Source organism: Salmo salar, chromosome ssa13 (genome assembly GCF_905237065.1).
Source record: "Salmo salar chromosome ssa13, Ssal_v3.1, whole genome shotgun sequence".
Taxonomy (NCBI): Eukaryota; Metazoa; Chordata; class Actinopteri; order Salmoniformes; family Salmonidae; genus Salmo; species Salmo salar.
This window is the reverse complement of record NC_059454.1, coordinates 74,415,980-74,443,979: the sequence shown is the minus strand read 5'-3', so window position 1 is coordinate 74,443,979 and position 28,000 is coordinate 74,415,980. Positions and strand designations below refer to the sequence as shown.

Here is a 28,000-nt window from a genome sequence, read left to right as displayed (position 1 = left end):
CGATAAGAAAATGGGTGTGTTGCCTTACCTTCTCAGCTATATGGGCCATTGCCCATTGGATAATTTACAAACGTCCCACCTTCCACCGCTTTTACATTGGTTTAAGCAATATCCGAAGAGCTCGCGATAAACAGGGGAACGGTCTCCAATGGTGATATGTAGCTGCAGCAGATGATATAGCCTGCATCATGGAAGAAAAATGAATGTAGTCACGGATTGCAAAAACGATGTCTAGTCTTGCGTTCAAATGTATCATTGAATGAAGCCTGCATTTACTGTATGAATTCGATATTTACAGCTGAGGCAATTTAGCTGCTAGCTAGGTCAAGTAAGCTCGATGCTAATTCGTTTATTAGCCAGTGGATGTTAGGAATCAGGCTAGCTGACGCTAACTAGCATGCTAGTTAACCAATCCCGCCCATCCAAAATAATAGTGGAACTTCGGCGTGTATCTTCAGCGCGGTTATCAATGCCTTTTTGAAGAAAGAAGAAATAGCTAAGCCAGTTAGCTATCTAGCAAGCATATGAGAAGGTAAGATAACTAGCATAGTCAGTTAGCTAACTCGCTAGCTATGACTTAGAATTTGCCATCAGCCCTCATAGCCAATGAAGTTGTGCATTGTTATCTTTTTTAATGTTTACTAGTTAGCTAGCTTTGTTGTTCAACCCCATGTCAAACTACAATTATTTGAATGGTGTGTGTATAGATGGATATAATCAACAGTTTTGGAAACCAGTATTAATTAGCAAAGTCACCACCTGCTTAACGTTAGTTAACCAGTCACAGAGCCATTCTCTTTTTTTCAGCTTGATGTTATTGAACACCAATATTCGTTTGAAAGACCGTAATCATGAACTCGTTCATTCATGCGCTGGAAATGACTTGACCTTTATCTGCATTAGTTTGACACAACTGGGGTGTGTTCATTACAGAAAGTCTACCGTTTAAGAACCAATCGAAACGGGGAGGGACCTACCTGAATGTTTGCATTTCGATTTGGCGTTTTCGTTTATGCAAAATGTTTTGCAACAGAATCGGCGTAACGATTACACTCCAAACAGTTGGGGAAACATCGAAAACTAATATTTGTATTGGACAGATTAATTTAATTCCCGCCCTGTTTGCTGGGTTAGTTTTCGTTGCAAAAGGGAATGTTTTGCAACCCTGCGACGTATTCATTACGTTGATTATGTTGCAAACCATTTCTTAAACATAAACAATCAGAACGAAACGGGGATGGAGCCAACCGGAATTTGGCAAATAGAAACTCGTTTTTGTTGCGAAGTGCAACTGTTTGGACTAATGATTACACCCCTGTTTTCTTTCTCACAATGACAATAGGTATTGCATTGAGATTTCACCCAATTTCCTCCACTTGAAGAAAACTGAACTGGCTGAGATGGATGAACAAAGTGTTGAGGTGTGGTCCATTTTGCACATCAGTACCTGTCAACAGTTTGGACACATACTCATTCAAGGGTTTTTCTTTATTTGCACTATTTTCTACAGTGTAGAATAATAGTGAAGACATCAACACTGAAATAACACATGGAATCATAGTAACAAATAAGTGTCAAACAAATCAAAATAGAGTTTAGATTCTTCAAAGTAGCCACCCTTTGCCTTGATGACAGCTTTGTGCACTCTTAGCATTCCCTCAACCAGCTTCATGAGGGATGCTTTTCCAACAGTCTTGAAGGAGTTGGCTGCTTTCCTTCACTCTGCGGTCAAACTCATCCCAAACCATCTCAATTGTGTTGAGGTCAGGTGATTGTGGAGGCCAGCTCATCTGATGCAGCACTCCATCACTCTCCTTCTTGGTCAAATAGTCCTTACACAGCCTGGAGGTGTGTTGGGTCATTGTCCTGTTGAAAAGCAAATGATACTCCTACTAAGCGCAAACCAGATGGGATGGTGTATTGCTGCAGAATGCTGTGGTTGCCATGCTGGTTAAGTGTGCCTGGAATTCTAAATAAATCACTGACTGTGTCACCAGCAAAACACCCCACATCATCACACCTCCATGTTTCACTGTGGGAACCACACATGTGGAGATCATCCGTTAACCTTCTCTGCGTCTCACAAAGACAGCGGTTGGAACCAAAAATCTCAAATTTGGACTCATCAGACCAAAGGACAGATTTCCACAGGTCTGATGTCCATTGCTTGTGTGTCTTGGCCCAAGCAAGTCTCTTCTTCGTATTGGTGTCCTTTTAGTAGTGATTAATTTGCAGTAATTCTACCATGAAGGCCTGGTTTCATGCAGTCTCCTGAACAGTTGATGTTGAGATGTGTCTGTTAGTTGAACTCTGTGAAGCATTTATTTGGGCTGGTAACTCTAATGAACTTGTCCTCTGCAGCAGAGGTTACTCTGGGTCTTCCTTTCCTGTGGCGGTCCTCATGAGAGCCAGTTTCATCATAGCGCTTGATGGTTTTTGCGACTGCACTTTGATTGACCTTCATGTCTTAAAGTAATGATGGACTGTCGTTTCTCTTTGCTTATTTGAGTTGTTCTTGCCATAATATGGACTTGGTCTTTTATCAAATATAACTATTTTAGCTGGTTGAGAGAATGCCAAGAGTGTGCAAAGCTGTCATCAAGACAAAGGGTGGTTGCTTTGAAGAATCTCAAATAAATTTGGATTTGTTTAACTTTTTTTGGTTACTACATGATTCCATATGTGGTATTTCATAGTTTTGATGTCTTCACTATAATTCTACAATATAAAACCCTGGAATGAGAAGGTGTGTCCAAACTTTTGACTGGTACTGTATGTGAATAAGGTATTTGTTTTTTATTTTTAATACATTTGTAAACATTTCAAAAAACTTGTTTTCACTTTGTCATTATGTATGTCACTGGTTACCCCACTGTAGCTTTAGATAAAGACCCATCTCTGACTTGCTTGTGTGAACAGCTAGACACACTGCTCTAACTATAAAATGTCCTCAGCTGACAGGCGGATGGATGGAAGCACTCCTGAGCTCAGGATGTATCACTAGACTGGAGCTTTTCCTCTCAGCCATCGTTGGCCTTATGCCGATTGCATTAGATTGTGATATAGCTCACCCCACCAGACAGTCATTTACATTGGTTTGTGCCTCAACTGTACCAAATAAGAATTGATTCCTGCTTGCTTGTCCATGACTAAGCCCCCCCTGTGTTCATTGTGCTGGTAGTTTTTAATCACTGTTTGATAGATTGATATTTTCTGTATATTTAGAAAGTCAATTTACAAAATATATACCCTATATCACATTTCCAGTTAGGCCTGTATTAATTGAATGTATCGTACACCACATTTCAAGAGCCTACTGATTCCTGTCAATTTCTAATGGTTCCAGTCTTGCTTTGATCATTTAAAAGCCTTCTATCTGCACGTAGAGTATTGCGGAGGTGTTTCGTTGTTTCATCTGTATGGAGAAGCTGCGGGACGCTCGGCTCTGCCCCCACTGCTCCAAACTCTGCTGTTTCAGCTGCATAAGGGTGAGTCTCATGACATGTCGCCACGGGCAATGAGGCCAGCTCATTAGCGTAACTCTGCACAGCTGGCTTGTGAGGGAGAAATCTACAACAGTGCACATTTAAAAAGTCTCTGTTCGGACTATCATGCTTAACTCACAGCATTGGTGAATTAAGCAGAAACTTTATGAAACTTCTTGTTTACCAGAGAAATCCAAAATTCCACAGTATAGAAACATACTCATTAGTGTTTACATTGAACTGTCAGGCTAGAAATATAGTAAATGAATGTGGTCATGGGTGTTAGGAATCTTGTAGAAATCTATACAACCTCATCTGCAATGCTGTAATGTAACCTCTCCTATTGACAGCGCTGGTTGACCGAGCAGAGAGCCCAATGCCCACACTGTCGGTAAGCCCTCCTCCTACTACTGTACTAGTATTCAAAGTAGGGGTTGCGACCCCGGAAAAATTCTAGTGCCAGTATCAATTCATGCTGGTAAAAGAAACACGTTTTTAAAGAAGTCTTGCTTGAAAAGTTCTTGAAGGTATACTAAACTTGGAGATCTGTATGTAACTTCCTTTGGCTATATTGTTTGATTAGATGTTTTTGGATAGACCTAGGCCACTTGTCAAACTCATTCCCAGGAGGGCAGACTGTTTGCAGGTTTTCGCTCCTCCCTTGTACTTGATTAATGAAGTAACGTCACTAATTAGTAAAGAACTCCCCTCACCTGGTTGTCTAGGTCTTCATTGAAAGGAAAAACCAAAAACCTGCAGACACTTGGCCCTCCATGGAATGAGTTTGACATCCCTGACCTAGGCTGTAGCCACCATTTAGCAGGCATTATATGTCAAGCCTGATCGTGTGTGTGTGTGTGTGTGTGTGTGTGTGTCCAGGGCACCACTGCAGCTGCGGGAGCTGGTGAACTGCCGTTGGGTTGAGGAAGTTACCCAGCAGCTGGACACCCTGCAGCTCTGCAACCTCTCCAAACACGAGGAGAACGACAAGGACAAGTGAGCCCCAGCATCCCTCTCCATCGCTCCCCTGTGACCCGCTGCCTCATTCATCATCATTACCACTGCTTTTTTTATCCTTCTGTCTCTCTGCCCTTTCTACCCCTTTCTGAAGACCTCTAAAACAACCTGAACCCCCATTAAACAAAATGTAGCTCGTACCTGCAGTATGAGGCAAAAGCAACCTAAAATGATGTCCTTTCAGCTAGGAAATTTGAAATGCCCAGCACATTCTAATGTGGGCTGAGTTTATAAATGGCTGGTTGTTTGGGAGTTGTTTTGCTGACAGTAGCTTGTTTTCCACCCAATTGCATTAGATTTTCATGCGAATAAGGAAAAATATGCTTAAAGAAAATATGCGCATTTTCCCACCCTTGTTGGGGATAGAAGTCAGTGCATGATGACATGGTGCACATATATAAAATTTACTTTTTCACTTACGTTTTCATGATTTGAATAAAAACCTAAAGATCAAAGTTTCCATCACATTTTCAACTGTCAGACGGCAGTCAAGCATCGATCATCATGTCACCAGAATAAAACCCTCGATATTTAATGGATAGGAGCGTCAAGCTCATCACCGTGCACTTTCACCACCCTGTGAAGTTCATAACTTATTTAATCTGTAGCCTAATAAACTGCATGGTTTTCCGAGTCGTAGTGGGAGGACCACACCATATCATCACGTGACTCCCAAGTTTACTTTGATATGATGGTTATTATATCAATATTTGTACATAAAGTAGTTTCCATCTCCATTTCTCACAAGTTATGTCTGCATTTATAACATTTTACAGACACTTCCTGTTTCCATCACAGCTTTCATGATTATTCATTTTTATATGGTTTGACTTTACTTGCAAAGAAACTGTGGATCGAAACATGGGTAATTATAGAAAATGTGTTGGAAAGAGATTCCAGAGGGTGTCAGTCTTATCAGTTGTGTGGTTCGTCTACAGGTGTGAGAACCACCATGAGAAGCTCAGTGTGTTCTGCTGGACCTGTAAGAAGTGCATCTGCCACCAGTGTGCTCTGTGGGGAGGCATGGTAAGTGACCCACAGAGGAGTATTCTCAATCAAGCCCACATCAGTTTGGGATAAGACAACAAGTGCTCTGTCAGTCCGTCCCTCCATTTTTATGATCACCCCATTTACCCCTTTCCCAAGCATGGAGGCCACACCTTCAAGCCTCTGGCTGAGATCTACGAGCAGCACGTGACCAAGGTGAACGAGGAGGTGGCCAAGCTCCGCCGACGCCTCATGGAACTTATCAGCCTGGTGCAGGAAGTGGTGAGGGGCACTGTGTCTGTATATTATGACATATCATGGGATCGTTTTTTTTTTAGCTTGGTTAGAAGTGCACATGAGAAAGAAGTATCACTAATGCACAGTGCTGAATTTAACCGCTAGGTGGCACAAGGACACTACAGCTAATTATCCTCTGTAGCTAATTATCCTCTACACACTATCCATCTATGATGATAGATGAAGTTACCGTTGTACCAATCTCTGCCTTCATTCAACATGGTTTTCTGGTTCTCTCAGGAGAGGAATGTGGAAGCAGTGCGAGGGGCCAAGGACGAGCGAGTGCGAGAGATCCGTAATGCAGTAGAGATGATGATCGCCCGTCTGGACAACCAGCTCAAGAACAAACTCCTCACCCTCATGGGTACGCTCATTTGGTGACACCATTCCGGGTTCACTCTAGTCACTGTAATGCCCTTCTATGTCACTGAAATATTATTTTTACATGAAAATGTCCTCTCACAACAGGTCAGAAGACCTCCCTCACCCAGGAGACGGAGCTACTGGAGTCTCTCCTACAAGAGGTGGAACATCAGGTGTGTGAACTTGTACCATACCACTATACAGCGTACCATTTAATACATTTAACACCAGTAAACCAAAAGGTAATAATAACAGCATAGGTGGCACTACAAGTGGATTGGACATGGTGTACCTGCTTGAGGGTGTGTGGTCCTGTGGTTTGTGGAGGCAGGTGTTTAGGAGGAGAGTGTGAAGTGTTTCCAGTGGCAGTCTGGCACCGCACAGCACTCAGGGTAGCAGGAAGCTGGGGGAGAAAAGGCACTGAGCCACCAATGGTCTAGAGGCTTTCTCTCGTTTCATATCCTCTTACTCTGCATCTGCACCAAGGTTATTATAGTTTGGTGTTTTTAGATTCATTTTTATTTCTATTAGGTTTATTTTGTTAGTTTTCAGACCTGATTTGTCGTTTTTATTTAGTTTAAGTTGTATGAAAATATTGAATTTTAGTGTTAATGAAAGAAGGGGGGGTGCTCCTATAATTCGCTCTAAGAGGGTCTTCTAAATTACTTGTTCTCGAGCGCTATGCTTAGGTTTAAATTATAAAGTAAATCTTAGAGACTTGGATTTAAAAGGAATAGTGCTGGGACTGGGGCAAAAGATATGATGGAGGAAAACCTGTGTTTACACCAATCCAATGTTTTCTACAATGAACAAAAATAAACATAACATGTAAAGTGTTGGTTCCATGTTTCATGAGCTGAAATAAAAGATCCCAGAAATGTTCTATACTCACAAAAGCTTATTTCTCTCACATTTTGTGCACAAGTTTGTTTACATCCTTGTTAGTGAGCGTTTCTCCTGTGCCATGGATTTCCATCCACCTGACAAGTGTGGCATATCAAGAAGTTGATTAAACAGCATGGTCATTACACAGGCGCACATTGTCCTGGGGACAATAAAAGGCCACTCTAAAATGTGCAGTTTTGTCACACAAGACAATGTCACAGCTGTCAAGTTTTAAGGAGTGTGTGCAATTGACATGCTGACTGCAGGAATGTCCACTAGAGATGTTGCCTGATAATTGAATGTTAATTTCTCTACCATAAGCCGCTTACGTCATTTTAGAGAATTTGGCAGTACTTCCAACCGGCCTCACAACCACAGACTAAGGGTATGGCGTTGTGTGGGCAAGCGGTTAGCTGATGTCAACGTTGTGAACAGAGTGCCCCTTGGTGGTGGTAGGGTTATGGTATGGGCAGGCATAAGCTACGAACAACGAACACAATTACATTTTATTGGTGGCAATTTGAATGCACAGAGATACCGTGGCAAGATCCTGAGGCCCATTGTTGTGCCTCTCATCCGCCGCCATCATGTTTCAGCATGATCATGCACGGCCCCATGTCGCAAGGCTCTGTACACAATTCCTGGAAGCTGAAAATGTCCCAGTTCTTCCATGGCCTGCATACTCACCAGACATGTCACACATTGAGCATGTTTGGGATGCTCTGGATTGACAGCGTGTTCCAGTTCCCGTCAATATCCAGAAACTTTGCACAGCCATTGGAGAGTGGGACAACATTCCACAGGCCACAATCAACAGCCTGATCAACTCTATGTGAAGGAGATGTGTTGCGCTGCATGAGGCAAATGGTGGTCACACCAGATACTGACTGGTTTTCTAATCCACGCCCCTACCTTTTTTTAAGGTATCGGTGACCAACAGATGCATATCTCTATTCCCAGTCATGTGAAATCCATAGATCAGCGCCTAATGAATTTATTTCGATTGACTGATTTCCCTATGAAATGTTACTCAGTAAAGTTTTTGAAGTTGTTTATTTTTGTTCAGTATAATTTTAGTACATGTAAGAATAATTAATTTAGCTTTTCCTGTTAGATATTGACGCAAAAGCTAGGCGTTTTTGAGACCTCGCCATCTCCTGGCTGCATTTACCAGCCAGCTTCAGTAGTATAAAAACCCCCAAAAGCTTAAACTCCATTACATTTTTCAGACTATTGAGATTTACTGTTAGTTTTCTGAGAGAACTCATGTGAAACTTCAAGATACCAGGTTGTTCGCCCTGATTTGAAACTCATGTGAGAAACTAAGCTTTTATGGTGTTAGATGAGTCATTGATTGACAAGGGCTTGATAATCCTGACTTTTTCAGTCCAGAGATTCCTATATTTCAAAACTGAGCCTAAATTCAATGAAGGTCGCAAGCCCCCTGAGAGAATGGGGGGCTTGCGACCAAATTCACGCAACCAAATTCAGCCATGTGAATCTTTCAGGATGTTTCTTAGGTTCGTAATGCGTTATTCATACATAGTCAATTGAAGAAAAAGATCAAGCTGTTTTCCATCCTTCACCTAGATGTTTTCTTATACATTCCAACCTTGGAATTTCCATGGCCTGTGGAACTCTACCTTGATATGTCATGCCGCCAGTGAAATGAGATGACTTTAAGCGTTAAGGGTGTGTGGGGGGGGGGTCAGGTGTTGCTCTGCGGCGCTCTAGAATTGTGTGTGTTGTTCTGTCCTTCAGCTGCGCTCCTGCAGTAAGAGCGAGTTGATCTCCAAGAGCCCAGAGATCCTGCTCATGTTCCAGCAGGTTCACCGCAAGCCCATGCAGTCGTTTGTTACCACCCCAGTCCCCCCAGACTTCACCAGGTAACATACTAAATCCTACTGTACTAAACGCATTCTACCTGCACTCCCTAGGTACTGAACTTAACCACAGATGATGCGACTAGAGAACTTGAGAATACAAAAATGCCCTACACCCTCTTTTTAGACTTTGTTGTAGCTGTGTTTTCAAATTGTCGTCAGAGAAAGGATGTTCAGTTTAATTTTGTATTTTCAGATATAGATTTCCATTTGGATGATTCATAATGCAGCAAGATATTTTTATGCTTTTAATGGATATTTGATGAAATTGAGCTGTAATTACGAAACATCTCCCCCCACACACACATACAGTGAGCTGGTTCCTGCCTATGACTCAAGCACTTTCGTTCTGGAAAACTTCAGGTAAAAAAAAATAGTCATCGCTCTTCCTCATCTAGTCTTGAAAATGTTCTGATATTCAGCTTGTGTATGCTAAGATGTTAAAATGAAGCCGAAGAGGATGGCTGACGTTTTACATGCCCGTAACCAGTTGTGCAAATGTATTATTTTTTTGTTGCCTTGTTTAACTTATTTTTTTACTTATTTTGTACATAATGTTGCTGCTGCTACTGTCTCTTATGACTGAAAATAAATAGCATCTGACATCAGAACTGGGATTACTCACCACAAACTGGAAGAAACTTTTTCCTTTAACGAGAAAGATACACTGCTCTCCCGGGAGCAGGCCCAAATCCCTGTCATTTGTGTGAAGAAAAGACAGAGGAAAATAGGACCCAGATTGGTTGCCTTTTTGAGAATCTGTAGGCGAGCGGGTAAACTCCCACTGCCATCAATTCTACTTGCTAACATGCAGTCATTGGAAAATAAAATTGATGGCTTACGATTTTCCTACCAACGGGATATTAAGAACTGTAATATCTTATGTTTCAACGAGTCGTGGCTGAACGACAACACGAATAATATAGAGCTGGAGGGATTTTCAATGCCCCCGGCAGAACAGAGAAGCTACGTCTGGTAAGACAAGGGGGGCGGGGTCTTTTTGCCAGTAACAGCTGGTGTGCAATGTCTAATTTTAAAGAAGTCTCGAGGTATTGCTCGCCTGAGGTAGAGTACCTTATGATAAGCTGTAGACCACACTATATACCAAGAAAGTTCTCATCTATATTATTTGTAGCCGTCTATTTACCACCACAGACCGACGCTGGCACAAAGAGCACACTCGACCAACTCTCAGGCCATAAGCAAACAAGAAAATGCTCACCCAGAAGCGGTGCTCCTAGTGGCCAGGGACTTTAATGCAGGCAAACTTAAATCAATTTGACAATTTTTACCAGCATGTGCAAAAACTAAAGCGGGAAGTACCAGTGACTCACTCAATATGGAAGTGGTCAGATGACGTGGATGCTACGCTACAGGACTGTTTTGCTAGCACAGACTGGAATATGTTCCGGGATTCATCCAATGCCATTGAGCAATATACCACCTCAGTCACCGGCTTCATCAATAAGTGCATCGCGATGTCGTCCCCACAGTGACCGTATATCCCAACCAGAAGCCATGGGTTACAGGCAACATCCGCATAAAGCTAAAGGCTAGAGCTGCCGCCTTCAAGGAGCGGGACACTAATCCGGATGCCTATAAGAAATCCCCCTATGCCCTCAGACGAACAATCAAACAGGCAAAGCGTCAATACAGGATTAAGATTAAATCCTACTACACCAGCTCTGACGCTCGTTGGATGTGGCAGGGTTTGAAAACTATTATGGACTACAAAGGGAAACCCAGCCGTGAGCTGCCCAGTGACGCGAGTCTAGCAGACGAGCTAAATGCCTTTTTATGCTCGCTTCGAGGCAAGCAACACTGAAGCATGCACGAGAGCACCAGCTGTTCTGGATGACTGTGATAACACTCTCGGTAGCTGATGTGAGCAAGACCCGGGGCCAGATGGATTACCAGGATGTGTACTCAAAGCGTGTGCGTACCAACTGACAAGTGTCTTCACTGACATTTTCAACCTCTCCCTGATCCAGTCTGTAATGCATACATGTTTCAAGCAGACCACCATAGTCCCTGTGCCCAAGGAAGCGAAGTTAACCTGCCTAAATGATTACCACCCTGTAGCACTCACGTCGGTAACCATGAAGTGCTTTGAAATGCTGTTCATGGCTCACATCAACAGCATCCTCCCGGATACCCTAGACCCACTCCAATTTGCATACCGCCTCAACAGAACCACAGATGATGCAATCTCCATCGCACTCCACACTGCCCTTTCCCACCTGGAGAAAAGGAACACCTATGTGTGAATGCTGTTCATTGACTACAGCTCAGCGTTCAACACCATAGTGCCCACAAAGCTCATCACTAAGCTAAGGACCCTGGGACTAAACACCTCCCTCTGCAACTGGATCCTGGACTTCCTGATGGCCCGCCGCCAGGTGGTAAGGGTAGGAAACATGTCTGCCACGCTGATCCTCAACACTGGGGCCCCTCAGGGGTGTGTACTTAGTTCCCTCCTGTACTCCCTGTTCATCCACGACTGCGTGGCCAAACACGACTTCAACACCATCAAGTTTGCTGACGACACAACAGTGGTAGGCCTGATCAACGATGAGACAGCCTATAGGGAGGAGGTCAGAGAACTGGCAGTGTGGTGGCAGGACTAAAACCTTTCCCTCCATGTGAGCAAGACAAAGGAGCTGATCGTGGACTACAGGAAAAGGTGTGCCGAACAGGCCCCCATTAACATCAACGGGGCTGTAGTGGAGCAGGTCGAGAGTTTCAAGTTCCTTGGTGCCCACGTAACCAACGATCTATCATGGTCCAAACACACCAAGACAGTCTTGAAGAGGGCACGACAAAACCTTTTTCCCCTCAGGAGACTGAAAAGATTTGGCATGGGTCCCCAGATCCTCAAAGTTACTACAGCTGCACCATCGCAAGCATTCTGCCCGGTTGCATCACCACCTGGTATTGCACTTGCTCTGCATCTGACTGTAAGGCGCTACAGAGGGTAGTGCGTACGGCCCAGTACTGTGGCCAAGCTTCCTGGAATCCAGGACCTATATAATAGGCGGTGTCAGAGGAAAGCCCATAAAATTGTCATACTCCAGTCACCCCAGTCATAGACTGTTTTCTCCGCTACCGCACTGCAAGCGGTACCGGAGCTCCAAGTCTAGGACCAAAAGGCTCCTTAACAGCTTCTACCCCCAAGCCATAAGACTCCTGAACAATTAATCAAATGGCCACTGGACTGTTATATTGCCCACCCCCTCTCCTCCATTTTGTTTTGTACACTGCTGCTACTCACTGTTTATTATCTATGCATAGTCACTTCACTCCTACCTACATGTGCAAATTACCTCTAACCTGTACCCCCACACACTGACTTGGTACCGGTACCCCCTGTATATAGCCTCGTTATTGTGTTACTTTTTATACTTTAGTTTATTTGTTAAATATTTTCTTCTTGCACTGCACTGTTAAGGGCTTGTAAGTAAGCATTTCACGTTAAGGTCTACACTTGTTGTATTCGGCGCATGTGACAAAGTTTGATTTGAATAGAAATCAAGTCTTTTTGAACAACAAACAAAATATATTTTACCTTCCGTGTCTTGGAAAAGAATACTAAGTCACCCATTTAAGGTTGCTTGGGTTGCCAGGTCCAAGCCTCTGATTAAGTGTTTATGCTCTAGCTGCTAATTAGCGTGTGACTGATCATGTATTCGCATCAGTCGGTTGGGGGATTTGCTCCGTTAAAGCAACCAAGGACATGTCGGCCCATGATGATGAGCAATTTCTCTCTCGTTGTGACACTTACCAAGACGCAGTAGAAATTGGCTTGTTTAATGAATGGGTTCATCCTATCTGACTTATTATTCTGTCGGTGTATTCCGTTGGTCTTGCAGCACCCTGAGACAAAGGGCAGATCCAGTCTACAGCCCACCACTCCAGATATCTGGCCTTTGCTGGAGACTCAAGGTTTACCCAGTGAGTAGACCACAGGCGGTTGGTGGCACCTTAATTGGGGAGGACAGGCTCGTGGTAACGGCTGGAGCGGAATGAATGGTATCAAATACATCAAACACGTTTCCATTTGTTTGATGCCATTCCATTCGCTCCGTTCCAGCCTTTATTATGAGTCATCCTCCCCTCTGTAGCCTCCATTGGAGTAGACAGACACCTTGTTCTCTTGTAGTAATTGACACTAGACAATTAGCTCTTATGTTCATCCTATCTTACTCTAACTACTAGATTTGATATGTCACCTCTGTCACAACTAAGTTTTCAGTATTGACGATCTGTGAAAAACTGGTCATGTTCATCATTATGTGCGTTTCTCCTTCAGGATGGCAACGGTGTGGTGCGGGGCAATTACCTGTCAGTTTTCTTGGAACTGTCTGCAGGACTCCCTGAAACGTCGAAGTATGTTTTTGTCAAATTATTGTCATCTCTTTCAATCAAGTTTTCACTTTTAGTTAAATCACCTTTAACGTGTGTGTTTGTGTGTGTTGGTACGAGTACCGCGTGGAGATGGTCCACCAGGCCTCCAGCGACCCCACTAAGAACATCATCAGGGAGTTTGCATCAGACTTTGAGGTGGGGGAGTGCTGGGGATACAACCGCTTCTTCAGACTGGACCTGCTGGCCAGTGAGGGCTACCTCAACATGCAGACTGACACTCTAGTCCTCAGGTGAGTATTGCTGAGCGACTAGTGCTTTTTGAGGTCGGTTTGACTATTTTTTTTTTTTATTATTTTAAACTTTTTTATAAATATTTTCCATTTCGAGTTAAAAGTATTATAAAATAATGACATTAAAATTATTTGAGAGCTTTTTAATGGAAATGCCAAAGCCAAAAATTGTGAACATTCAATTGCCAAAACATTGAAAATATTCCATTCTCTGTCAATTCCACATTGGATAGACATCAATAGAAAATAGGAAAATACTATGAAATAAAATATTTCAGTTGTGTATATTACGTTTATTTGATGACTATTTTTCATTCCTTAGTCGTCATCTCTTCTCAGGCAGCAGTCAATCAGACAACGTTATCTGTGCTCCCCATATTGTCTTTACTCATCATATTTAGCTAGGCTAGCCTGCCTAAACATGCTGCAGAGCTGTCTGACAATCATTTTACTAGTTCTTCAAGGTAGAAAAGACACAGATTCACAAACTGTCGTTGAATGTGTGCCTTATCCCTCTCTCTCGTCATTGTGTACATTCCTCTCACGCAGTCCGTGTATCTAACCTAACGTAGCAGGCGTGAAAGTGTATCCATCTCTGTCCGTGCTGGAAAGAACAGACGCAATGGATTATGGTCATTGTAGTTAATTTCCAAGTTTCTGCTTCAGCCCAGCCTCCCACATAGTTCTTGACTTGATTTCTCTTGTTAAATGCCATGTCTTTATCAGCTCTGATTCCGGGTTCAATGATGTCTTGTTTGACTGCTGAGTTGACTCCGTCTCTATCCTCAACAGGTACCAGGTGCGTTCGCCCACCTTCTTCCAGAAGTGCAGAGACCAATACTGGTACATCAGCCAGCTGGAGTCAGCCCAGTCCAGCTACATCCAGCAGATCAACAATCTCAAAGAGGTGGGGGCTTAGATTAGTGTTTACCAAACTCGTTCCTGGGTGCACTTTTTGGATTTTTTCCCCATCACTACACAACTGATTCAAATAACAAACTCATCCATCTTTGATTATTTGAATCCGCTTTGCAGTGCTAGGTCCAAAAAACAAAACGTGCACCCAGGGGGAACCCCAGGACAGAGTTTGGGAAACCCTGGCTTAGATCACAAATTAATCTTAGCTTAAATGTTTTTCTTGTCATTGCATATTATGTCCACCCGTTTTCAGAGGCTGGCCATTGAGCTGATCTGTAGGCAGCAGTCTCGCAGCTCGTCCCCTCCTAACCGGCGTCTGGGCCCCTCGACCTCGGAGAGAGACTCCCACTCAGGGAAAGGCCCCGTGGCTGAGGACAGCTGCCAGACCACTGAGACCAAAGAGGAGGAGGAAGAGAAGACTCAACATGATGACTCCAATGTGAGTAACTCAGACATTGGCACTTTATAATCATATTAATGAAGACCACAGAGGATCACTGTATTGGTTCATGTTTTTGGTTCAAGATGGTGCACACACTACCATATGATTATACTGATTTAATGCTAGCTAGCTAATAAATGCACTAAGCCAGAGCAAATGTAATTTGCTATACACCATCACTGGTATTATCAGGCTGTAGACTTAAATATTGTTTGAAACAGTATCTTCTAAAAAAAGAGGAATGCGCAAAGCATAAATATGTTATCTAAATGAAGTAGCTAAGAGATAATAGGGTCACCTTGGAAACACTTGTCAACACTTTGGTTCCTACCCTGTCACAACTCCTTTCTGGCATTTTCATTCATTGTCATGTCAAACAACATTGTATTCAAAGTGCCCAGTAGTATAGAATTAGAATAAACATTCTGTTTCCATAATTCCAACAGTGAGTCCAAGTGTTTTGCTCTAAATCGCAAGTCAAATCGCAATTGCAACATTTTGTAAAAAAGTAGGCCTAGGTTGTTTGCCCATATTGAGCAACCCTACGTGGCAGTGTGGAAATTGTCAAATTAGTGCAGTAAATGCAGAAATTGATAAATGTTGACAAAATTTTGGGGCTGAAGTTTAATTGAACATCATAAAATAATCAGAATAGAGAGAGACCCATTGAAATCACTTAGAATATAATAATTGTTTACAGACATATTATTTCACTTATAATTCACCGTATCACAATTCCAATGGGTCAGAAGTTAACATACATTAAGTTGACTGTGCCTTTAAACAGTTTGGTAAATTCCAGAAAATGATGTCATGGCTTGACAAGCTTTTGATAGGCTAATTGACATCATTTGAGTCAATTGGAGGTGTACCTGTGGATGTATTTCAAGGCCTACCTTCAAACTTTGCTTGACATCATTGGAAAATCAAAAGAAATCAACTAAGACCTCAGAAAAAAATTATAGACTTCCACAAATCTGGTTCATCCTTGGGAGCAATTTCCAAACGCCTGACGGTACCACGTTCATATGTACAAACAATAGTACGCAAGTATAAACACCATGGGACCACGCAGCCGTCATACCGCTCAGGAAGGAGACATGTTCTGTGTCCTAGAGATGAACGTACTTTGGTGCGAAAAGTGCAAATCAATCCCAGAACAACAGCAAAGGACCTTGTGAAGATGCTGGAGGAAACAGGTACAAAAGTATCTATATCCACAGTAAAACGAGTCCTATATGGACATAACCTGAAAGGCCGCTCAGCAAGGAAGAAGCCACTGCTCCAAAACCGCCATAAAAAAGCCAGACTACGGTTTGCAACTGCACATGGGGACAAAGATCGTACTTTTTGGAGAAATGTCCTCTGGTCTGATGAAACAAAAATAGAACTGTTTGGCCATAATGACCATCAATATGTTTGGAGGAAAAAGGGGGAGTCTTGCAAGCCGAAGAACACCATCCCAACCATAAAGCACGGGGGTGGCAGCATCATGTTGTGGGGGTGCATTGCTGCAGGCGGGACTGGTGAGCTAAGCAAAATAGATGGCCTCATGAAGAAGGAAAATGATGTGGATATATTGAAGCAACATCTCAAGACATCAGTCAGGAAGTTAAAGCTTGGTCGCAAATGGGTCTTCCAAATGGACAATGACCCCAAGCATACTTCCAAAGTTGTGGCAAAATGGCTAAAGGACAGCAAAGTCAAGGTATTGGAGTGGCCATCACAAAGCCCTGACCTCAATCCCATAGAAAATTTGTGGGCAGAACTGAAAAATCGTGTGTGAGCAAAGAGGCCTAGAAACCTGACTGTTACACCAGCTCTGTCAGGAGGAATGTGCCAAAATTCACCCAACTTATTGTGGGAAGCTTGAAGGCTACCTGAAACGTTTGACCCAAGTTAAACAATTGAAAGGCAATGCTACCAAGGTCTAATTGAGTGTATGTAAACTTCTGACCCACTGGGAATGTGATGAAAGAAATAAAAGCTGAAATAAATAATTCTCTACTATTATTCAGACATTTCACATTCTTAAAATAAAAAGTGGTGATCCTAACTGACCTAAGACAGGGAATCTTTACTAGGATTAAATGTCAGGAATTGTGAAACTGAGTTTAAATGTATTTGGCTAAGGTGTATGTAAACTTCCGACTTTAACTGTATGTGTTGCCACCCTTGGGTTACGCACTACTTATAAAGCATATTTAACACTTTCATTATTAAAAACATAAAATACCGGGATATATTTTGGCCATCATGTCCAGCCCCAATGGGAGTCTGGCGAGGCGCCTGAGACGGCGTTTTCTATGACCATCAACAAAACACCAAATTAATTTATTGTGGAATGGCGTCGTATCTCTCCAATAGAGTTCCAGATCCTTATAGAATCTATGCCAAGGCACATTGAAGCTGTTCTGGCTCATGGTGGCCCAGCGCCCTACACTACCGTTCAAAAGTTTGGGGACACTTAGAAATGTCCTTGTTTTTGAACGAAAAGCACTTTTTTTTTTTCTATTTTTTATTTTTCATTTTTAAAATAACATCAAATTGATCAGAAATACAGTGTAGACATTGTTAATGTTGTAAATTTACTATTGTAGCTGGAAACGGCAGATATTTTATGGAATACCTACATAGGCGTACAGAGGCCCATTATCAGCAACCATCACTTTTGTGTTCCAATGGCACGTTGTGTTCGCTAATTAAAGATTATCATTTTAAAAGGCTAATTGATCAAAACCCTTTTGCAATTATGTTAGCACAGCTGAAAACTGTTATGATTAAAGATGCAATAAATCTGGCCTTTAGACTAGTTGAGTATCTGGAGCATCAGCATTTGTGGGTTTGATTACAGGCTCAAAATGTCTAAAAACAAAGACTTTCTTCTGAAACTCGTCAGTTATTCTCGTTCTGAGAAATTAAGGCTATTCCATGCGAGAAATTGCCAAGAAATTGAAGATCTCGTACAACGCTGTGTACTACTCCCTTCACAGAACTTCACAAAATGTTTAATTTTGGTTAATATTTGTTTCAGATGAAAATGTATGTTATTTTAAAAAACGCCGCATCATTAGTCTATATATTACTGGACTAAAATAAAAACACTTATAAATCATTCACCTTTTCTTCCACTTAATGTCTCTAGTCTTACCTAAGCGCTGACCTCAGTGTGCAGTATTATAAGTTGTCTTAAGATGGAGATGGGACACAGTAGAGGGGAGCTGAGCTCCAAGCTGCGTGTTGTCTGAACGTTGTGCTAATGTTGCATTAATGTTGAAGTGTGATCATGAGCAGTCTGACGGGGACCTTGAGCATGGACTATTGAGCATTGGTGTATCGGATGATAAAACCTGACAGAGCAGCACTAGAGGCTCTTATGTAAATGTTGCGCCATCGTTGTGGTGTGGTCAGGAGCTGTCTGACGGGGATTTGGAGGTGGACTGTCTGACGGGGGATGAGGAGGTGAACCCTCTGGATGGCAGCAGCACCTCTGGCAGCTCCACGGCAACCAGCAACACCGAGGAGAACGACATCGACGAGGAGACCATGTGAGTGACCCACCGAAACTTGCTCGTTTTATGGGGGACGGATGCAGAAAGGAAATGATATTTTCCACATCCTATCAGCACAATTAAGTTAGACTCCCTCTGCCCTTCCCCACCATCCGGGTTGTGCTACTTAGAAAGTGTTTTATTTGGCTAGTGTATGCGTACCTCATCGACGTGTTTTCAAACCCCTGCGACCAGAGAGGCTGAGAGTGGAGTGCAGCGCTGGATCATCAGCCTCGCATGTTCTCTCTCCCCCATCCACCCCCTCATTGTGAGCTCTCCAGATGAGCCGTCCATGAGTCATCATTGCTCCTCATACTGCCTGGCTGGCTGAGTGTAAAACACCAACATTAGGCTCACCAGCTCCTTCCACACACAAGCGCACACTTACATAGACATTATCACACGTACCGTATGCAAAAACACTCTCACAGAAGGGCTTCCCATGTCTTCATACAGACCTGTACGCGCATGCATGCACACATTACATAGAGAACACACATTGTCCAATCTCCATGCCTTTCCTGAAACACTTAAATCCATGTTAGTGCTCCATGTTTGCTTTTAACAAGGATCCTCTCAGGCCCTGTGGGGGGAAACTACAGTCAAGTGCCATCCCCCTCTCCTCCCACAAGGCACTTCTCTCTCGCGCTCGCAAAAGCTGTAATGCTGGTAGGGCTTTTTCTCCTCCAAGATGCTCTGGGATGCGTTGCTCTGTCGTTCCCACGTCTATAAATACGCTGAGTGGCGGCGAGTGAGAAAGGCTCTGCTGGATATCTCTGACTCATGTTGTGCTATGGGCTGATACAATGGCAAGGGCTGCTGTGTTTCCCATTCTCTCCCGGGGCATACCTAAAGGCATGCGTACAGGGCAGGCTTACAAACTGATGTATACGAACACACAATGTACAGGCACACAAGTCAGTCACTTACTTGCACACTCTCAAATGGGCACGCACATCCCCATGGGGCCGTTTGGCCCCTGCTAAAAGAATAGCACGACTTATCATTAAGCTGTACCATTCCAGAGAGAACATTGCAGTGTCCATCCATTTCATCAGTAGAGCTACTAGCTGGTCTGTTACAACGGAGCACTTTCTGTCTAATCACCCTAAAAAGCTTTTTGGTAAGGGAACACTGCTCGGTGATTTAGGGAGTCCTGGACATGCACACACTTTCTCATTGAAGAGTTGCTGGTCCAGCCAAGGTCTTGCGGATGCTGATTTATTAGTTGTCTCATAATGCCGTCTCCCAGCCTTTAGTATTGGCCAAGGAACTCAATTTTCCTTAAGTGGGGTTGATTTGAACATGCACAGTTTCTATACCCAAAGAGGTCCATGGAGGGAACGACATTTCCATGTCCCCCAAATGGTCACATCTCGCTGTCTTGTAACAATAAATCGGACAATAAAACCAATTGATAAACTCAGTTGACCAAATTGAAATGCCAGCGAGGCTATTTGGAATGATAGGTAGACTTGTTTTCCTGATCTTGGCATGGTTTCGGCATTCAGTCAGCTTTAGTGTTGGCTGTCAGCTAAAGTGTTAGTGTTTGTTTGACCGTGACATTGTAGCAATGTTGTTCCCAGTCCTGAAGTTGATGGTCTGTGGTTCTCAGGTCTGGGGAGAATGATGTGGAGTTCAGTAGGAACCTGGAGATGGAGGAGGGAGAACTGCCTGTTGACGTGGCAGGAGCAGCAGGTAACCTCTTCCTCCCCTTTGTCTCCATTTTTCTTTCTCTCTCTACTCCCTCATCTGTTTTTCCATCTCCCTCCCCTGTTTTCTCTCCATCCCGTTCTCTCTCAGCCTCGTTCTCCCTCTCACACTTTCTGTCTGTATCTCGCTTTCCGTCGCCTTTTTTCACTCCTCTTTTTGATCTATATCATCGGATCTCTCGTGTGTGTAATGGGGCTTAAAGAGGATGTCATGGGTGCTGATGTGGGATGTTTAAACTGTGTGTTAAGCCAAAGGGGAGTGTGAAAGGCTGCATAACAATGCTTAAATTTACATGCATGAAGTGAAGGAATGTAATCCATGTGTCAGTTTACTTTAATTTACGTAGTGTTTAAGATGCACCTTTCTTTGGCAGATCTAAGTCTTGTCCTGTTACTCTTGGGTACTTTGCTAATTGATTTAAACTTTAGCAACTCAGTGCGGGCCACCCTTAAACCTGGACATGTTGGTAGTCCCTTTTACTTCATATCGGACTCTCTCCTCTGAAAGGAAAATATCCATTGTTACATGCCCCAATGTCTAATAGTGGGTTAGCCAGGGAGGCTATTCAAATTCAAATGTATTCATTAAACATTGGCTGCAAAGTGGATTATCGTCCCCGCATCCATTACTCTCACTGCCTCAGACGGAGTAGTGTTTTTTTCCAATCTAATCTCTCGCCTTTTGAAATGCTCATTGTATGTAGCCCTTAATGATTTTTATGCTGCTCTCGTAGCTGTGCTCAGGCTGACTCATTCAGTACTGCAGTGAAATGGCTGGGGAGTTGAACTGAATCTTGGTGCAGGAGTTATCTTGTCTGGAACGTAAAATGGAGATGCAGCATGGGCTGTTTAGTAGCCATTTTTTATTTGACCTTTTATTTAACTAGGCAAGTCAGTTAAGAACAAATTCTTATTTTCAATGACGGACTAGGAACAGTGGGTTAACTGCCTTGTTCAGGTGCAGAACGACAGATTTGTACCTTGTCAGCTCGGCGATTTGAACTTGCAACCTTTCGGTTACTAGTCCAACACTCTAACCACTTGGCGACGCTGCCGCCCCATTGAGCTCCGCTCTGTGTTAAACCTAGGTAAAGATTTCCTTTTGCACAAGTATTCAATATGCCCTGTTCCAAACTCATTCAAAGTGTCAGTTGACTCCCCTTGCTGCTCCTCCAACAGTCGATAGATAGAAGCATATCCAGTGTAGCTCACATTTGGTCTCCCCTTCCCTTTTGCAACGGTTTCCTCACCATTGTACCTCTGAACATACCTTTTCTCACTCTACCCCTCTCCCAGGAAGCTCTAACCCCGGGGCCAGGTGTCTGAGGCGTGGTGGAGGTCTCTCCTCCACTGGCAGCAACAACAGTTTGCTAGAAATCGACCCTGTCATCCTCATCCAGCTACTGGATCTGAAGGAGCGCAGCAGTGTGGAGTCCCTGTGGGGCCTTCAACCCAGACCCCCTGCCTCCCTGCTGCACAGCCAAGGTAGGGTCTGTCTTTCACAGCCTCCTACTCTGTACTGGGTAGCCAAGCTAGGGCACAGTCACTCTCTCTCTGGCAAACATTAGGATAAGCGCTAATAGCCAATTAATCTCTTCATCTCCTTTTTTCACTCTTCCCTTTTCTCTCTCTCGCTCCAGTCCAAGTCCACTCCAGGAAGGAGCGGGGTGAGCGCAGGCCTCAGACAGTGCGGCGGGGAGCCCCAGACTCTGGGGTCCTGATTCGGCTCAAGGCACAGATGGCCGAGGTGCGCAGTAAGATGTCGGATGTCAAGTGTCAGCTGGAGGCACGGGGAGAGACCAAGGCAGGGCCCTCCAGCGGGGCCACAGGGGTGGAGCAGGGGCCCTCTTACCACTCAGAGCTAGGGCCCAGCAGGAAGTCCATAGAGCTAGATCTGATGGGGAAAGGACCCGGGGTCTCCAGACACTGTCGCTCTGGTAAGTGTTGTGACACCCACACACACACACACGCACACACACACACACACACACACATAATACACACACACTACATAATACACACAGACTACAATCTGTGGAATCGGATAGCATTTTACATCACGTTCTACTGTCAAACGCTTTGTAGACTAGATGGGGAGCTATCAGCTGCTCAGTCAGATATTTATCTAGCTGTGGTTTGTGTGGCAGGAGGGAAGAAGGCCTCATCTCCCAAGCAGGATGGGAGCAGGCTGGGCCTAAGGAGGGCTGCAGACGTAGTTGAGAAGGAGCTGAGAGGCCAGAGCGGTGGAGAGTCGTCCAGCGACCAAAGCCTCTTTCCCAGGGGCACCTCCAACGTATCAGAGGGTCAGTAGTAAAGCCAGGTAGAGGTGGGGTTATCAGCGTTTAGACCACCCTGGATCCACCTATGTTCCAAAATGAATGATTGTCAGCTGATGACTTCTGACTAACCAGTGTTTCCCTGTGCGGTGTCATACTGTAGGAGCCCTGAAGCCACGCAGCGCCCACAGCTCCCCTCCCTATCTGGGCAGCTCGTCATCCTGCTCCGAAAACAAACCCTGCAGCTCCAAACACGACCAGGAGCAGCTCTACGGGTCCGACCTGTACGCTCTGGAGGTCCTCAGCGGCATCTCCACCGCCACCATGACACGACCCAGGACCAAGCCCATGGGGTAAAACTAACACCCTGTCCCAAATCCAACCCTAGCCCCTATGCATTTGTGGAGATCCAAAGCGATTGGATTGAAATTCTATTGTTTATTTTTCCTACTTAAAAATGTCATATTTTTTCATACAGTCCAGGTGCTTGGAGAATGGAGCTTGATAATTGAAAAGTGTACTTGACAGTTGAGAAGATAAACTTCCTCACGCAACATTTCTGTTTGCTCCACAATCTTTTAATGGATCGTTTTAAACCAACGCTTTGGTTATTCCTTTATCAAGTGTTTAGCCCCTGCCAAAGCCTCCAATTTAACAATGAGGTTTTTTTGGCATCATATTTGTTTTGTGCTACTGTTTCTTTATTACTTCACTGTGCCAGCCTTGGCTGGGTTTTAAGAGAATGCCGGATAAGTGAAAAGTATGTGCTGCTGTAGCTAAGTAGACTCTGTGGTATTTCTGTGGCACCCTATTTGGTATTGAAATTGACCCTCCCAGTGGACCACGAAGGCCTGAGAGCCAGCTTTCTCTAAAATAACTGTTTAGCTTTGGAATAAACCAGCTACTAGAGTGGTGGAACTGTTGCTGTTCCTATCCATCAGTGTTCTGTATGTTTTGTGTGGACCCCAGGAAGAAAAGCTGCTGCTTCTTTAACAGCTAATGGTGATACGAATACAAATCGTAAGAAAAATGTCTATTCAAATCATACAATTTCACTTGTGCTTAAAACAAGAGTGACAAATCTACTTTCCTCCTGTCCATCATTTGTGTGGATGGCCATTTTTATTAATTGATGGACCACTCTTGGAGCAGAGTGAACAGGTCTTGGCGGTGGCCACAGGGATTATCTGAGGGGATGTCGTGCAGGAGGCTTTGTGAGAAGGGAATTGTGTAAACTGACACCCTCCTCCTCTCTCTTCCTTCTCCCCTCCCTCAGGGCCGGCCTGCTGACGGACAGCTCTCTGGACTGGGACTCCGAGCCGGCTGAGATCCACCAGTCACTGCTCTCCCTGGCAGAGGAACCCTCTTCATGCCCCAACGAAGGTGAGCCCTCACTGCTCTAACACCCCTCTCTTACTCCACCTCTCGCTCCACCCTCCTCTACGGTGGATTGTGATGGCACTAAGGCTTGAGCTCCACTTTTCATCTTAAGTGGATAGAATGTACTGTAATCTAATACCATACTGCAGGTAGAGTTACCAGCTTCTTTGAGAAGGGTATTTTAAAATGTGTTTCTCTTGCAGCATTACTCCTAATGAACTCTGGGATGAGTCCGTGTCTGTAGGGAGAGCGAGTGGGTGTCTACTTGGCACTGGTGGTGTTTCCCTTACCTGTGAGACTCCACTATAAGGTTCTTTCTGTCTCCCCACCCTGTTTCTGGACCTTTTTCTCCCTTTACATCTTTCTGCTGTTTCCCCCCCTTCTGTTTACCTATGTGCTGTTCTCTCCCTTTTCTGTTTGCCTGTCTCTCCCTGTCATTCTGTTTTCCCTTATCATGTGTGTCCCTCTTTCTGTCTGTCAGGTCATGTTGTCCAGAAGCGGACGGTGGTACTGCTGCCAGGTATGAGTAGTGATAGTGAGATCGACTGTGACACGGAGAACGAGGACGAGGTGGTGGCCCTGGAGGCTGGAGATTGTCGCTACGACACCCCGGCACTGCCCTGCGCAGGTCAATATTGTTACCTGCTGTAACCCTCTCACACAAAAACATGCATACCCTAGTGTGGGGTTTCATTTCTGCACATTGTCCACACACATTTAGCCTCAAATCAACTTGCCAGTTCCATGGAAGGAAATAATTGCTATGATTAAATGCTTCTGTTCTTCTTTCCTCCCAGGGGACCAGTTGATCTCTGACCTAAGCTTCACCACAGGAGAGAGGTGATTCCCCTCCAATTTGGACACCACAGCCGGTCTAAACAGTGGCAATTGCTGTGTGGGAACTGGATCGTAGTGTATATAACTTTAATGCACATGAGCATTTGTGTAGACACTTGCATGCTCTCATTCTAGTCACTGACAACCCCAAATGCTACGAGAATGCTACAACTCATTAAATAAGCACCTTGATGATGACGACTAACTGCAAAATGTGTCACAATATATTTGGTCACATTCATTAATCTTTTCATTTAAATGTAAATTTTATGAAATATGAGTATGGGGCGATGAACAATATATTTGCGAGAGACATATATTTCTTAGGCTGTTGGTGTGAACGAAAATATGGAGTTATAATATCTAACTAATGAGGTCATGGTTAACGTTTGCAATGTCTACATACTCAGATTGGGCTTTGGTCTGGGCATTATGAGCTAAGGTGAATTTTTAGAAAGAAGCACGGGGCACCTGCTTCACAACAGAAAGAGAACATCAGAAGCTCTCTGCCTTTCTGATTCAATGAGGTGCTATTGATGTATTTGTGTGGAGGAGCACAGTCAGGCAGGTATCACACAGTGCTGTGATGAACATTCAATTCTGGTTAACAGTCTAAACAAATGCCTTGAAATGAAGTGGACACATTTACAACCTTAATTCCTGTATCAACATCGCTTAAAACGTGTTAGGAACCCTTTACGTTAACTGAAGGAAAGGCGGGGCTGAAACATGAGGAAAATTTGCCCAAAGTCCCCTCTGTGTAAATCTTGTCAATGTAAACTACTGTATTTCATCAACTTCTCCCGTTAGATTGGAGTTGCTTTCCCCCCCGGTAAATTGTTCAGAACAAGAACCAGTTTTGCTGCTGTGTAGACAGACATTGAAGAGTGGATCAATGGTACGTCCTCTGGCCTGTGTAAAAGATTGCTACATTTTGATTTAGTATTGAGTGAATTCTTAGTAGGGAAATAGGCATGACTCTTGCTCACAGTATTGAGTGGATTCTGACTGAATTGATTATTAACAATTCTTGATTGACGGTCTGGGCTTCAAGTGCTCTTTGACCTTGTCTCTTCATTGCACATCAAAGCTGACATACATTATTCGTACATACAGGGTCCTTTCTTTCATGAAGAAGTGTTTTCTGCAGCTCTTGTCAAGATGAGCTCTGTAACATAGGCACATGTGTAGGTGTTTTGAGTTTTCTTCCCTGATGGCATTTGTGTCCACCCTGTAATTTCCATCTTCACTCTTTCCTTGTGCTGTGTGAGCAACTCCTCCCAGTTCAGCTGTTCTGCTTGACTTTGAAAAATGGGTCCAAACAAATTCACCGGTTTTGACTTCTATGAAGCAGATGCAACTCAGTGGATTCCTTTCCCTATTCAAACATGGTCTTAAATGGATTCAAATGTTACATTCCATCTTCTTGGGTTTAGATTGATTTGACTGAGTTAATATTATTAAATTAATTTGACTGACACGTGTGTAAATAAGTGTTTGTTTTGTACAAAAACTCCCCAACAATGATGTGAATATTTTTCTTGAAAGCGTGTAATTGGACCCATTTACCTTTTGAATTCAGAGGGTGCCATTTCTGCCTTAAAGTTTAGCTTTGCTCTGTGACTGTGGACCATTTTATTGCTTTCAACCCTTAAAATGAATCTAAAGACCACACTAGCGTCCCCATGGACATCATAATAGAAGCTGTAGTTGCTTTTTGCACCATGGAGAACAATGAACACTGACAGACCGTTCATTGAAAAAAGTGGGGACCCAACCGACTCTGTAAACATTTTCTATCCCTTATCCCTTGAAAGGGAGATGTGTAAGATGTCTCAAAGTATACTAATGTGCATTGACTAATAAGGAAATATGTTCTAAATGCCTGAGTGGAGAGCTGAGTGGTTAACGCTGTTAATCTTCCTATGTCAGCTATAGGATGCCTGACGCTAAACCCACAGCTACACATCTTCCTAATGTTCCATCGTGTGCCTAAAATCACATGGCTTTAATAGGGTTGAACAGGCAGACAGTGTGGAAAATATGTGTAAAACCTCTTGTGCCCTTGAAAGGGTGTTTGTATATACAGCTCGAGACTCATCCTGATATGGTCTTGTGTCTATATCGATTTCTGTGTTGTGTGTGTATACACTGCACATTTGTTACTGCCCAGGTTTGAGGTGTGTGTGTGTGTGTGTGTGTGTGTGTGTGTGTGTGTGTGTGTGTGTGTACACTGCACATTTCTCTTACTGCCCAGGGTTGAGGTGTGTGTGTGTGTACACTGCACATTTCTTACTGCCCAGGTTTGAGGTGTGTGTGTTACTGAGTGGGAAAGGGCTGGCTGAGGAAAGGCACTAGAAAGGTGATTAGATGTTTTTGAGTGTTCATGCTTTCCTTTGTTGTGTCTGAGTGTTTATTTTGTATTGTCCCAGAATGCAGTGGGAATTTATGTTGAATGTCTGTCTTTTTTTAATTCATTTTTTGTACTTATATAATATGACATGAACAAATTAAAATATTGTTTGGTTTCTTGAACTGGAACACATTTGTCTTTTTGGAACCTAAATACGGAAATACCTGTCAAATGGCTGAAGAACGAAAATCCTGTGTTTTTGTTTTATTGAACAGAAACTGCATGTGAGATCAATTGCAGATGAGGGGTTACTCTTAACTTTTTTTTTAAATTATTATTATTTTTTCATGATTTTAGAAACAGCGTTTTTCAAGCAATTGGGGACGAATTTGAGTTTGCACTACTTAATAATTCAAGTCGGGCTTTCGCTCACTTCACAGCACTGAAACTGCTTTATTGGAAGTCAGTAACCACGTTCCCATTCTCAGTTTGTATGCATGTAGCCTTAAGTCATCATACTGTATAAACAAAAATCACGACGGCTGTGATGGAAACAAGTAGTTTCGTTACAATTTTATAAATGTCGATAGATAATTTGTTCGTATGGCGTGGGATCTTTTTGTGTTAGTAAAATGTAGTTATGCGAGAAATGTTGGTGGGAATGTCTATGCGCAAATGTTGCTATAATAAACATCGAAGTCAACTTTTTGAGTCACGTGACGAAATTGTGTGTGTTTGTGGGCCTCCCTCTATCACTCGGGAAACCATGCAGTTTATTAGGCTACAGATGAAATAAATTGATGGATTTCACAGGGTGGTGAATGTGCATGGCGACGGTGATGAGCTTGATGATCCTTTCCTATTAATATCGAGGGTCGTTCTGGTGACATGATGGTCGATGCTTGACTGCCGTTTGACAAATAAAAATATTCTCGCTCTTATAATTATCACATGTAGAC

At 43.4% G+C, this 28,000-nt stretch overlaps 1 protein-coding gene across 3 annotated transcripts; it reads left to right on the top strand.

Annotated features, from left to right (window-relative positions):
• The first annotated feature begins 109 nt into the window (after window positions 1-109).
• LOC106567666 (E3 ubiquitin-protein ligase TRIM37) lies at window positions 110-27,223 on the top strand. Of its 3 annotated transcripts, none has more exons than XR_006758623.1 (26): window positions 110-532; window positions 1,343-1,421; window positions 3,387-3,488; window positions 3,836-3,876; window positions 4,365-4,481; window positions 5,441-5,528; window positions 5,649-5,771; window positions 6,027-6,150; window positions 6,255-6,322; window positions 8,796-8,920; window positions 9,230-9,280; window positions 12,787-12,868; window positions 13,227-13,303; window positions 13,393-13,572; window positions 14,365-14,479; window positions 14,744-14,929; window positions 18,344-18,480; window positions 20,099-20,181; window positions 21,492-21,680; window positions 21,836-22,132; window positions 22,343-22,498; window positions 22,635-22,824; window positions 23,748-23,854; window positions 24,333-24,479; window positions 24,649-26,916; window positions 26,953-27,223. XR_006758623.1 is itself a non-coding variant. In XM_014137216.2 (25 exons), the coding sequence occupies exons 1-25, from the start codon at window positions 525-527 to the stop codon at window positions 24,693-24,695; spliced, it is 2,919 nt and encodes a 972-aa protein (XP_013992691.1). In that variant the 5' UTR covers window positions 110-524; the 3' UTR covers window positions 24,696-27,223. The 3 variants fall into 3 exon arrangements, 1 of the variants encoding a protein (XP_013992691.1); XR_006758624.1 differs by adding an exon at window positions 24,055-24,143 and having other exon boundaries at window positions 24,649-27,223; XM_014137216.2 differs by having other exon boundaries at window positions 24,649-27,223.
• The last annotated feature ends 777 nt before the right edge of the window (window positions 27,224-28,000 follow it).